Here is an 11,914-nt window from a genome sequence, read left to right as displayed (position 1 = left end):
AAAAAAAAAAAAAAAAAAAAAAAAACAGACTATGTATGATACTTTAAATAGGTTAAAATATTCTTTTGGTCGTATAGTATGTTCAAATTTATAGAAAAAATGGTAATAGAGAATAAGTTTTGAAAAAAATAAAAATTAATCTAGGTACAAGAACTAAAATTTTAAAATTGTAATTAATATCACTAGATCATGCACAAATTAACCAAAAATAATCTGTTTTTAGCAGCTTACAAATTAATCTCTAGTCATGCTCAATACATAAGAAATTTAGAAAAATTTAGGCCAGTCTTATCAATTCTAATTTAAAAAATCCTTAAAAATTGGTCACAGTTTATTGTTGATTTTGTAATGAAATCCATAGCGTTAAGTTGCAGGCTGTTGAAGCCTGTGTATTGGAGACTTGAAGTATTAAGAATTTGGAGTTTTTTCTCCCCAAAATTTTGACTGATCTATAGAAATCCATTTTCATTCCAAAATAATCTCGAAAATTTTCCGGATAGCATTCGAAGGATATGAATCTGAGTCAAATTTCAATTCTAGATCGATATAATGAACAGTAAACACCAGCAAGACGATTAATCACTCACATTAGATCAATTCCAATTTCGGCTACAATCGATCTTGACCTGACATAAACCCTAAACCTCGAGAAACATCTTAACAGTTTATGAAACCAGAGATTAAAAAGAAAAAAATCAAATCAGATGAGCTTGAAAGGAAGAGGCCAAGGAGTGGAACTAGGAACCTCGATTTTGTCCTTGATCCGCTGAATCTTCTTCTCCTTCTTCGGCCTGGCGTTGCCGTACGAGCCTTTGAATATTTTCCCCTTCTTCGTCTTCTTGTCACCTCGTCCACAAAGGATCGGAACCAGTCCTTCCACCGCCATTGACGACGTTAGTGAAGGCGACCGGCGCTCCGCCGCCATCACTCCCCTAGCTACTGCGCCACACCACTGCATCATCGCCATTTTTGTTTTCCTTTGCAAGATTGGTTCAGAGCCCAACAACTGTAATGAAGGAGGCAAAAAGGGTGTAAAATATATCGAGTGTATTGGAAAATATGGGCTGGGCCTTGAGCCCATTAAGGAAGCCCAACTTTTCATAGCCACATCATTTCATTGTTAACATTTAACATATTGTGTGCCAATAATTGCAAGGTCTTCGATAAACTCTTGGGTTCATTTCTCTTGACTGTCTTGCCCGACTAGATATCTAAAGTGCGGCTCTGATACCAACTGTCAAGGTCCTACATTTTTTACCGTGCGGCGTCGTGATCTTGACACGCTCACAACCAGCCTCAAGGGGAATTAAGCCCCATATATATTTTTCACCCCGACTTTAGCTTGACACTACTCTTGGCCAATCTGCATACTTTCTGAGTGACACATAATGGTACACCCCACAAGGTGTGGCTCACAAGCCAACTACGATATTACTCTTCGCGGTACTAAATACTATGGGAGCGGAGTCTAGTTAGCTTGTTATTGACTTGCTGGAAAACAAACGTGCTTTAGACGAATACGAAAACTTGTGCACACTATCTACGGGCTATCCCCCTTGGACCTATTTCTGTTGTTCGCCCATCTTAGACTCGCAACGTAGACGTGGCTATTCAGTGTTTGCCATAGCTGTGGGTGAGGCTGACTCTCTCTGCAGACACTCACTAGACGACTATGGACTTAAAATGGGCACTTTGCCCCGTTGTGGCCAACTTGGCCTCAATGTGTGTATCCTCTGAGTTACACAAGGTGGGCTCGTAAGCCCGACCATGACATCTTCTCGTCGCATCATGACACTCTTCTATATTGGCCCGCATATGACCGGATGGGCATCTCTTGAGGGACGCTGCTTTGCTTGTCATGACATGAGTCACAACCTACTCTCTTCATAATAATATGGTTGTGACATTCTCCCCCATTTAACTTAGTCATCGTTCTCGATGACTTACTCGGGACACAATCGTATTGCGGATTGTGACACTAATCACACGACACGACTTCTAGAAAATTAGTAAACTGACTAGGGCAACGTTCGGTTCTCTTCATATTTTTTATATTATTTACCATTGGTACGCGACGTCCACTAAACAACCAAAAATTCAATCAACTTAATCCAATCCGTACAATTTTGATTGAATTATAAAAATAATGGTCGGAGTTTGTTCATAAATTCTTATTAAAATTAATAATTTTTATTTTTTTAAATTTGATCTAAAAAAAAAATATCCCAATTTAATTACTTTAATTCCCCTACACTCCAGCTTCACCCGAGAACCATTTGTTTCAGTCTCATAGAGCTTAATTTTGTGATGGAGATGGCTCTCTCCCGCCTCCTGATCTCAACAAGATCAACCTGGTCCATCAAATCCATCCCAACCTAATCTTCATCTCTCATTCTTCCTTTCTTCCTTCTCCCTCTCGCCGCCGTAGAGCTTTCCGATCCCACCCGCCGTTATTCCCTTCAATGGAGCTCTCTGGCGCCAGTTCTCTCTCATGGAGCCGTACTGTCTCCCATTCTATTCGCATCCCTCAGCACCTTGCAGTAAGTGTTCGATTCTCGTAATCTCATTTATTAGCTTTGCTTCGGCGTTGAGGAGTTTGTGGTTTCTCTGTTTTTCTTACTTTAAATTCTCTTTTTGCTTGAAGATATGTGGCAAGAGGCTTAAGGTTTTTTGCGCCATTGATGAAACAGAGATGGTATGTACTTACTTGAATTTCTGTGTTTATGCTTTATTGTGATTGAGAATTGTAATGTGTGTTAATTTGAAGTCAGTTTGTTGATCGTATTTCCTGTGTTTGATTATTGTTTTCCTATATTTTTGTAGCTATTGTTGTTATTGATCGTACAAATTTATTGATTTTTCAAGGTTGACGTTTGGGGCTAGGTAATTTGAGATTTCGTAATGAAGCTCTATTGACTAAATGGTTGTGGCGTTTTCCATTGAAGTAGAAGTATGGTCCTTACTCTCTCTAGTGAGCCTTGGTTTGTGGGTTTATAGGCACTTTCTAGAGTTCTTCGAAGGCTATCTCTTGGGGCTTTCCCATCTTTTCTAATTCTGTGAAGTGCTCAGTTGGAGATGGTTCAAACACTCTAGTTTTTGGAGGACTATGGGTTGGGTGATTGTGAGATTCTACATCGGTTGGAGAGGAGAACGAAACATTACCTTATAAAGGTGTATGAACCTCTCCCTAATAGACGCGTTTTAAAATCGTGAGACTGAGAGCGATATGTAATAGGCCAAAGTGGACAATACCTGCTAGCGGTGGGTTTGAGCTGTTACAAATGGTATAAGAGGCGGTCACCGGATGGTGCAAGGCACTGGTTGGAGTAGGGCTAGACCTTCTCCATAGTAGACGCATTTTAAAACTATAAGGTTGACGACTATATGTAACGGCCAAAACAGACAATATCTATTCCCTTCCTTGTACCCCTTTCCTCCTTGAGGTTGTGTCCCATAGCTTGGTCTTTTAATTTTGGTTTTCATCCTCTTTCGAACAGGGAATCATATGAGTATCTACTCTTTTTTCTTTATTGGGAGACTTCCATATTCATCCAACTAGATGGCATATTCGTTTTTGGTTCCTTAATGCCTCATACGGGTTCCCTTGTTCATTTTTCGTTATTTCGGGTGCCATTATGCTTCTAGAAATTCAAGGTTGAAATTTTGAAGGTCATTTTCTTAGTTAGATCTGTGGTTGGTTAGGTCCTATTTTTTTAGTTGTTTTTCAAGCCCTTTTGTGTTCTTTCATTTTTCTCTGCTCAATTTCTTGTTTAAAATAATTGTTGCAGAAAAATCAGCTCACTGTATCAATAACTGGAGCTACAGGCTTCATCGGTAGAAGACTTGTGCGACGGCTAAATGCAGGTTATTATATTCAATACATCGAGCTAAACATCTCGAAAAACCAAAGACATCAATCAAATCTTGCTCTTTTTTTTTTTTTTACCCCATAGTTTGTATCTGTAAGCTTCCAGCTCCAATCTGCTTCTCACAATGTAGTAGATAAACGACTGATTAAGAATTCTTTGATGTGTTTCTGGTCATAGATAACCATAATATTCGAGTTCTGACACGTTCTAAATCTAAAGCTAAGTTGATTTTTCCGGGTAAGAAGGTAATACATGTCAATCGTCTTTCTTTGTTTTACTGTATCTTCTGAATTTTCTTCTGTTTAATTATTGAACTACATTCCACAATTTGTAGCCAGGGAATTTCCAGGAATCGTGATCGCAGAGGAGCCAGGGTGGAAAGACTGCATCCAAGGTTCAGATGGTGTTGTTAACTTGGCTGGGATGCCCATAAGTACCAGGTGGTCTTCTGAGGTTAGTACGTATTTCCTATGGATTTTGACCCTTTCTAACATGATTTATGGTCCCATATACTACACAAGCAAGTAATAAACTGTTCAGTTAAATACTACTTGCTTGTACGGTAATTAAAAACTAATCTTGGGATAGAGCTTAGATGAACCGTCTCTGTAGAAAAACTAATCTTGGGATAGAGCTTAGATGAACCGTCTCTGTAGAATTAGATTCAGGACGTGCTTTTGATCGGTTGATCTGACAGTTTGTAATTTGTATGTAAAACAACTAACATTATGTAACAACTCAAGCCCACTTATAACAAATATTCTCCTCTTTGGGCTTTCCCTTTCAAGCTTTCCTCAAGATTTTTAAAACGTGTCTACTAAGGAGAGGTTTCCACACCCTTATGAAAGATGTTTCGTTCTCCCCAACCAATGTGGGATCTCACACACCCCCCTTCGGGGCCCAACATCTTCGCTGGCACTCGTTCCTTTCTCCAATCGATGTGGGACCCCCCAATCCACCCTCTTTGGGGCCCAGCGTCCTTTCTGGCACACGGCCTCGTGTCCACCCTCTTTGGGAGCTCAACCTTCTCGCTGGCACATCGCCCGGTGTCTGGTTTTGATACCATTTATAATAGCCCAAACCCGCCGCTAGTAGATATTGTTCTATTTGGACTTTTCCTTATGGGTTTCCTCTCAAGGTTTTTAAAACGCATCTACTAGGGAGAGATTTTCACACTCTTATAAAGCGTTCTCCTCTCCAACCAAGGTATGATCTCACCCATTATCTCTTACCCTACTTGTTTGACAATCTGAGGACTGGTTATATAATCTATAATATATAATTTGTGCCCATTGTAATACAGATCAAGAAAGAGATCAAGCAAAGCAGGATCAGAGTCACCTCAAAGGTAAGAAGTATAGAGTACTGCAAACAGTTTAAGGGACTTCTTTCCATTTCTAGCTTACAAATGCAAAACCTGATACGTAGCAATATTCAATGCCTCGTTTACATGGTTACTTAACTGATGTGAAGGTTGTAAGGTTAATTAACAATGCACCAGATGCTGCTCGCCCTACCGTTCTTGTTAGCTCAACTGCTGTTGGTTACTACGGTACGTGCTTCTATCTACATTTACTCGACTCTCCCTCTCGAAAAACTATCTGAAAGAACAGATCACACTATTTTTATTTCGTTTTTTTTTTCATCCTTTTCGTATTGGGACTGCCCAGTTTCTCAGTTTTGATGTGAGAATCATGTAATCTTCTATTAGATCACATTCATAATCTAAACTTTACTCCTCTTGCTCTCTCTCTCTCTCTCTCTCTCTCTCAGGCACAAGTGAAACAGCAATATTTGACGAACGAAGCCCGTCTGGAAACGATTACTTGGCCGAGGTGAGGAGTGTAGTTAGATAGAGCTAATTAATGAGCGATTTTATTTGTTTTTCTTCGTAAACGAAGATGAAAAGAGTTAAAGCACAATCTTTTGCTTGTGTTTAAACCAAATTTCCATCAATAATAGAGCATAGTGACAATTCTGGGTCCTTTTTTTAATCTTTTGTAGTTCAAGCTTGTGATGGGAACTGTTTGCCACAAGTATCTTAGATTGAGCTAGTAAAACTTATGTATCATTAAAATGGAGTCGTGAAATTATACATGTTCCTGTAGTTCACTCGACCGTTCTCTAGTGCGAAGCGGTTTATCGACGAGTATTAAGATTTCCTTCTATTCGCCATATTGAAATTCTTCACTATTTTGTGTACTTTCATTCGGGTGTTTGTTTGCTTAAGACAGTGAGTTTCCAGGTTTGTAGGGAATGGGAAGCAACAGCCCTGGGAGTAAACAAGAATGTCAGAGTGGCTCTTATTCGTATAGGTGTTGTTCTTGGTAAAGAAGGTGGTGCTTTAGGTATGGAAAAATTCTTAATTATTAGGTTTAATTTGTTAGCTTTTTTTTCCACTCTGTTCGAAAACACGTTAATTTTGGTCATTGTACTTTTTAAACGTTATCATTCTCGTCCTTTTGTTTTACATTTTATCTTTTTTTTTTTAAATCTCAGTTTCAGCTTAATGCTCCACTCGATTAGTTTTTCTAAAAATTATCATACTTCTATGTTATAAGGATTACTTTTTCTAAAGATTCTCGTTCTAAAGATTCTCGTTCTAGGGACTAAAATAGAATAAACTTGAAAAAAATAGACAAAATAGACGATTATAAACAAAATAAAATATAAATTCAATTATTATATAGTTTGTTGAATCAGCTTTCCACATTAAATTACTTGAAGTTGAAAAGGTTTATGTTAATTTCTAAATCTTTTTTGAATCCATATTTATCTGTGTGCATTTGCCAGCCAAAATGATCCCCCTCTTCATGATGTATGCTGGAGGTCCAATGGGATCTGGAAAACAATGGTAATACTCTCCCCCAACACTCCATTATACATTCTTGTTACATTTTTTTTTATTAAAGTTACAAATTTGATCCCTATAGTTACAAGATAATTCAAATCCCTATGATTTTGATATCAAAACATCCCTATGATTTTGATATCAAACAAAAGTATAGGGACTAATTTCTAAATTTCTTTAACAAAATATTTTTTTTTTTTTTTTTTTTTGACTCAATAGTGAATTTTATAACAAAATGAGTTTGCAGGTTTTCCTGGATTCATTTGGATGACATTGTGGACCTAATATATGAAGCATTGATCAATCCATCTTATAAGGGTAATAAACTTTTAATTACAAAAGTAAAAAAAACGCAGAATTAGCCTTATTTAAAGTTAATCATGTATTATTCATGGAAATAACACAGGTGTAATAAATGGAACGGCACCTAACCCGGTTAAATTGTCTGAATTATGTGAGCGGTTGGGAGCCGCCATGGGCAGACCTTCATGGCTTCCCGTACCTGACTTCGCCCTCAAAGCCGTCCTTGGAGATGGAGCTTCTGTGGTCACTCTCTCTCTCTCTTTTATCCTTTCCTTTTTACTCTTTAAATTAATCTTATAAACCATAGGCCTCTATTAGAGACCCCTACAACTTCTTAGACAAGAAGTTCAAGCCAATTTGTTAGCCTCAGATCAATAAGAACACCTGAATTTCCTGCAGGTTTTGGAAGGGCAAAGGGTAGTGCCTGCCAGAGCCAAGGAATTGGGGTTTTCATTCAAGTACCCGTCTGTGAAAGACGCACTCAAGGCCATTCTTTCCTAAGGGAATCAAATATAAATCTGAAGAATAGTAGCATCATCTTCCATTTACATCTATATATATATCATAACACACTATTGACGAGGTCGATTTTTTGTTCAGTAATTTGATTTTTGGGTTTGGTTTCGGTTTCCCGCTCAAATGAAACGGAATGGGAAGGTCATAAATATATGATTGGGAGGTTTAAGGTATGTAGAAAGAAATTGGCTTTGTTTTTGTTCCAACAGTTCGGATTTATGCCCTGAAGCCTCATAATTAATTATTTAGTTTTTAACGATAACTTTTATTATTTTATTTGTAATTTAATTGTTATCCATGGTTTGAAAATTCAAAGTTATTAATGTAATCTTGAACATTATGTGGTTGATTTATAGTCTTTTAAGTAATAACTAAAGAGTTTATAGTATATGGATAATGTTGGGTGCCTTGTCTTGATAACATTATTGATATGACCCACTTTGTAATCGTTACAAATGATTTGATCCAAATCGTTCATGTGAGGATGTGGGGATTCTATACAATGAGTTTATCTAAGACTGGACCAAGAAATATTTAATCATTTTTATAAATCCATTAATTGAGAAAATTAATATTGCACATGATGATCATATGGTACTCAATCTTAATCCTAAGTGAGTTATGAACTTCTTCCTGTAATGGCTTGTCATTTAATTTACACGGTGAAAATGGTTATCATTTTGCGAGTTACCAAACAAGGGGTTGGGAACATAATATCATGAGATGAAATTTACTCATTTCTATATATGGAAAGTAGATGAGACTTGAACAATGAGGCCCCACCCTCTCATTGGCCCAAGAGGAACTTGGTTTATGATTGGATCATAAACTAATTGTTCATTAGAAAATCTAGTACTTAAAGGGGAAAGTGAGGATAAAACGGACTTTTGACCCATAATAACTTGAACAATAAGACCCCACCCTCTCATCGGCCCGAAGGACTTGGTTTATGATTGGATCATAAACTGTTTATTAGAGAATCAATGGTACTAAAGGTAAAAGATGTAATTACGGGATAAAACGAACTTTTGACTCATCTATAATTATGAACAATTGTTCATAAAGAATCGACTTGTAATGGTTATATCAATGGACATAACTTGTCCTACCGTGCATAAGAGTGCAACTCTGTCTATAGTGGAGTAACCTATAGTTAATGAATGAAAATTAATTAATTAAAGAGTTTGAAATTTGAACGAGATTCAAATTAGTTAAATATATACGGAGGATATCTTATAATATCTAAATATAAAGTATAATATCCTAATATATTAAATATGCAAATATATTATTTGACAAATATTTTCCAAGTGGAGGACCTCAGGTTAAGCCAAACACACATCAATCTCTCCCACTTTTTCGGGAGAATGAAATTACATCTCCAGAGAATTCTCGAAACTATTATTCTCAAATCCTTTAGGAATTTTCTTTTAAGAGACTCCCACAAGCATTGACCTTGTGTTCGAGTCATAGCAAGGAAGATTTTGTGGAATGTTGAAGAGTTTTTGCATGATTGAAAAACTTCAAGGACTTGCAAGCTAGGGTTTCTACAAAAGTAGAGTACTTTTGCTTTTCTTTTAATTCATAATAAAATCAAAACAGTTCCCAATGTTTCCACTACGTGGTTGTCACCAACAACTTAAGCCTAAATTATATATATACGTGATATATATTCAACCTCTAAGCGAGTACCTTTTCCCAGAGAAGGGCTGGAATTTAGGTACTTCCTTTTCTGGCTGCTCTTGTTTACTCTCCATTGTTGCTTCCTACAAAAATGGCAAAATAGAATCGGTTATGTTTATTCATTTTTTTTTTTATAATGTAACGCAATAAGTGCGAAATGCAATGACTTGAATAAGATGATAGGAAGAAATGCAATTTTTAATTTTGGTTGTATCAGTTTTAACAAAATGGGAAAATTATCGCTACTTTCAATAAAATCAAGTTCGACACAAAGTTAATGTTTGATCGACAAATAAAATAACTTTCCCAAAACTCACCAATTTTAACAAAAATTTGAACATTAGTATCACCTGCTATATAGTTCATTGAATGGATATAATAATATATATTTTTTAATGATTTTTTTTTTCACCATAATGATAAATGCTAAGTGAGTACCTTTGAAGTTCCTTTAGGATTTTGATTAGCATTTTGTCCAAATACCAACTTTCCCTGAGCCTGACGAGTTCCATTGACTGAGCTAGATCCAGCAGACTGTTGTGAAGGGCCATATCTACTAGCAGCACCGGATAGCTTCTCCTCAGATGACCTAGCAGATGAAATAGGCTGGGACTGGTGACTTGAAGATTTACCATCCAAACGTCTTCCTGTTCCCGTGAAAGCACTAAATTTAGGTTCAGCTTCTTCTGCTGGAGCTTCTGCAACTGCAAGAGAGTTCAATGAGAACTTGACAGAGACTGCCTTGTTCCTAAATGCATACCTTCCGAGTTTTGTTGCAGCAAATTTGAAAATTAATTTAAATGGGTAAGCACTATATATACCTAAACATAGTAATCAGTGGCCTTGTTCAACGAGATTACTAAACACTACGCCGTGAACAAAAGAGCCCAAGAAAAGAAGGGGCAGACCAAAGAAATGGTCTCCAACGAGATTACTAAATACTACGACATCAGGCAACTAGAAAACTCAAATCTGTAGTAAAGTTACAAGCTAATAAACTGCTTGGATAAAATATCAACTTCATAAGCGTTGATAAAATGAGAGAAATCGCCAAACTGATAAAAAGAAAAAAAGAAAAACAACAGAAGCAGCACTAAATTGCAGTAAGAATTGGAGAAAAGGAGTAGAAGTTATGCACCTTGCTCCCTCCCCCTGATTGGTGCAGTAGGCTTCTCTGGTTCCTTGTAATCCAGGGGAGGTGCAAAATCCACCTCACAATCTGTCTCAATGATACTTATTGCATTGGATGGCTTTGTTTCGACTATGTCGATGTAATATTTCTTGTTGTTATATGCCACCATAATACTGCCCCCAGTGGTGAGGCAAGAAAAATTCCTGAGTGTAGTCTCTAAGCTGTGTGAAAAAAAATAATATGTTGTGTGAAACAAACTTCATCACACCAACCCTTGGAGATACAGATAGAGAAATCACATGTGATCTACCTAAACAAAAAAGAAAGACCACCACATTCCCTATTAAGACTATGGAAGAGTTCAAAAAAGTGTTTGCGAGCAATGTGCTAAAATTGAACATTTCCTTCACTACCAAGCGCAGACCAAAAGAAATTAGCTTTCATTTGTCCTGTCACTTGTGAAATCAAGTATGGACAGTTTGAAAATACCAATTTGATATTGACCATAGAACTTTCTCAAGGGTACTTTTATCAAGTAACTAATGTCCTTGAAAGACCAAAAGAACTTCCAAGCAGGCTGTAGTCAATGCATTCTTTCATACGTATAGATTTGGACTAGCTTGCATGCACCTTAACTATTCCTAAGAATCAATAGTCTAATCCTAAAACATACATTTGATGTCAAAAAGTTTTCCCTTAGTACTCAACATTCCAAATGACACCTGAGCTTTTGAACCCATAACTAAAAAGACATTTGATCGAAGCTTTTTATTTTAACCATTGGATCAACGCCAACGCATGGTGGGCACTTTGATGTTCAAGATTTTGTGTACTTATTGGGCTTAAGGTAAAAATATACGTGACAACGGCTAAATTAACAGAGGTTAGCGCATTGGTGTTCAAATTAAATAAGAAAGTGGCAGAGGATTTCAACTTTAGAACACCTTCCTATGGACCCAAGCTGGAAATACTAATAAGTAGCGAACAACACTAGAAACATAAACCAAAACTTGAAAAGTTAGCTCACATTGCTTTTGGATTGGAGATATCCAAGAAGTCCTTTGTGTGAGGTTGTAATTTAACATAAGTTCCCTTTGGAAGAGTGACATTCTTCACATGCAAGAGGTCTCCTTCTTGTAAAAGCATGTTCTCCATCATCTGAAGGGTAAACAATTAGAAAGAAAGTAGAAGAATCCTCGGATGAAAAGTAAGACAGAGCTAATAACACCTGGGATACATATAACGCAAGAGAAATATGGACCCTACCCAATAAGGCATGTAAATCCTGCCTTCTTCTGCAACAAACTCCAATACCCCACAATGAGAGACTCGCTCAGCGTCATCATTTCGAAGCTCAAATAACATTGGATAATCAATTTGTAATGAAGCTGTATGGGTTTATGTTTAAAATTCAGTCAACTACAATGAGAGGAACCATTGATAAAACAGGCACAAAAAAAATAATTTTAGACATATGCAAACAAACCAAGGCGATCAAGGGCTGATGGAGGCATTATAACTGGAAAAAAAAAAAAAAAAAAAAAAAAAAAAAAAAAAAAA

The 11,914-nt window shown here is 36.8% G+C and overlaps 3 protein-coding genes across 4 annotated transcripts in view; 1 reads left to right on the top strand and 2 right to left on the bottom strand.

Annotated features, from left to right (window-relative positions):
* Positions 1-476: 476 nt before the first annotated feature.
* On the bottom strand, positions 477-1,007 carry LOC111439636 (30S ribosomal protein S31, mitochondrial). Its single transcript, XM_023077235.1, has one exon. The coding sequence runs from the start codon at positions 965-967 to the stop codon at positions 701-703; it is 267 nt and encodes an 88-aa protein (XP_022933003.1). The 5' UTR covers positions 968-1,007; the 3' UTR covers positions 477-700.
* A 1,254-nt stretch (positions 1,008-2,261) lies between these two features.
* On the top strand, positions 2,262-7,810 carry LOC111432329 (epimerase family protein SDR39U1 homolog, chloroplastic-like). Its single transcript, XM_023069162.1, has 13 exons — positions 2,262-2,540; positions 2,645-2,695; positions 3,789-3,864; positions 4,047-4,106; positions 4,204-4,322; positions 5,173-5,217; positions 5,343-5,421; positions 5,643-5,704; positions 6,115-6,217; positions 6,663-6,723; positions 6,968-7,038; positions 7,127-7,266; positions 7,423-7,810. The coding sequence occupies exons 1-13, from the start codon at positions 2,463-2,465 to the stop codon at positions 7,522-7,524; spliced, it is 1,047 nt and encodes a 348-aa protein (XP_022924930.1). The 5' UTR covers positions 2,262-2,462; the 3' UTR covers positions 7,525-7,810.
* Positions 7,811-8,864: 1,054 nt separating this feature from the next.
* LOC111441148 (ubiquitin recognition factor in ER-associated degradation protein 1-like) overlaps positions 8,865-11,914 on the bottom strand; it is a 5,867-nt gene continuing 2,817 nt past the window's right edge. The window contains exons 5-10 of one of the 2 annotated variants that reach the window (XM_023078093.1): positions 11,841-11,873; positions 11,621-11,742; positions 11,382-11,512; positions 10,361-10,575; positions 9,661-9,920; positions 8,865-9,305 (exon numbers count right to left, since the gene is read on the bottom strand). In XM_023078093.1, the coding sequence (XP_022933861.1) occupies positions 9,213-9,305; positions 9,661-9,920; positions 10,361-10,575; positions 11,382-11,512; positions 11,621-11,742; positions 11,841-11,873 (854 nt within the window). In that variant the 3' untranslated portion in view covers positions 8,865-9,212. Of the gene's footprint in view, positions 9,306-9,660; positions 9,927-10,360; positions 10,576-11,381; positions 11,513-11,620; positions 11,743-11,840; positions 11,874-11,914 lie in introns of both variants that reach the window. The other variant, XM_023078092.1, reaches the window with a different exon arrangement.

The sequence above is a fragment of the Cucurbita moschata genome, unplaced genomic scaffold, assembly GCF_002738365.1.
Source record: "Cucurbita moschata cultivar Rifu unplaced genomic scaffold, Cmos_1.0 Cmo_Scf00003, whole genome shotgun sequence".
Taxonomy (NCBI): domain Eukaryota; kingdom Viridiplantae; phylum Streptophyta; class Magnoliopsida; order Cucurbitales; family Cucurbitaceae; genus Cucurbita; species Cucurbita moschata.
The sequence above is the reverse complement of the archived record's forward strand: the minus strand, read 5'-3'. Positions and strand labels throughout refer to the sequence as shown.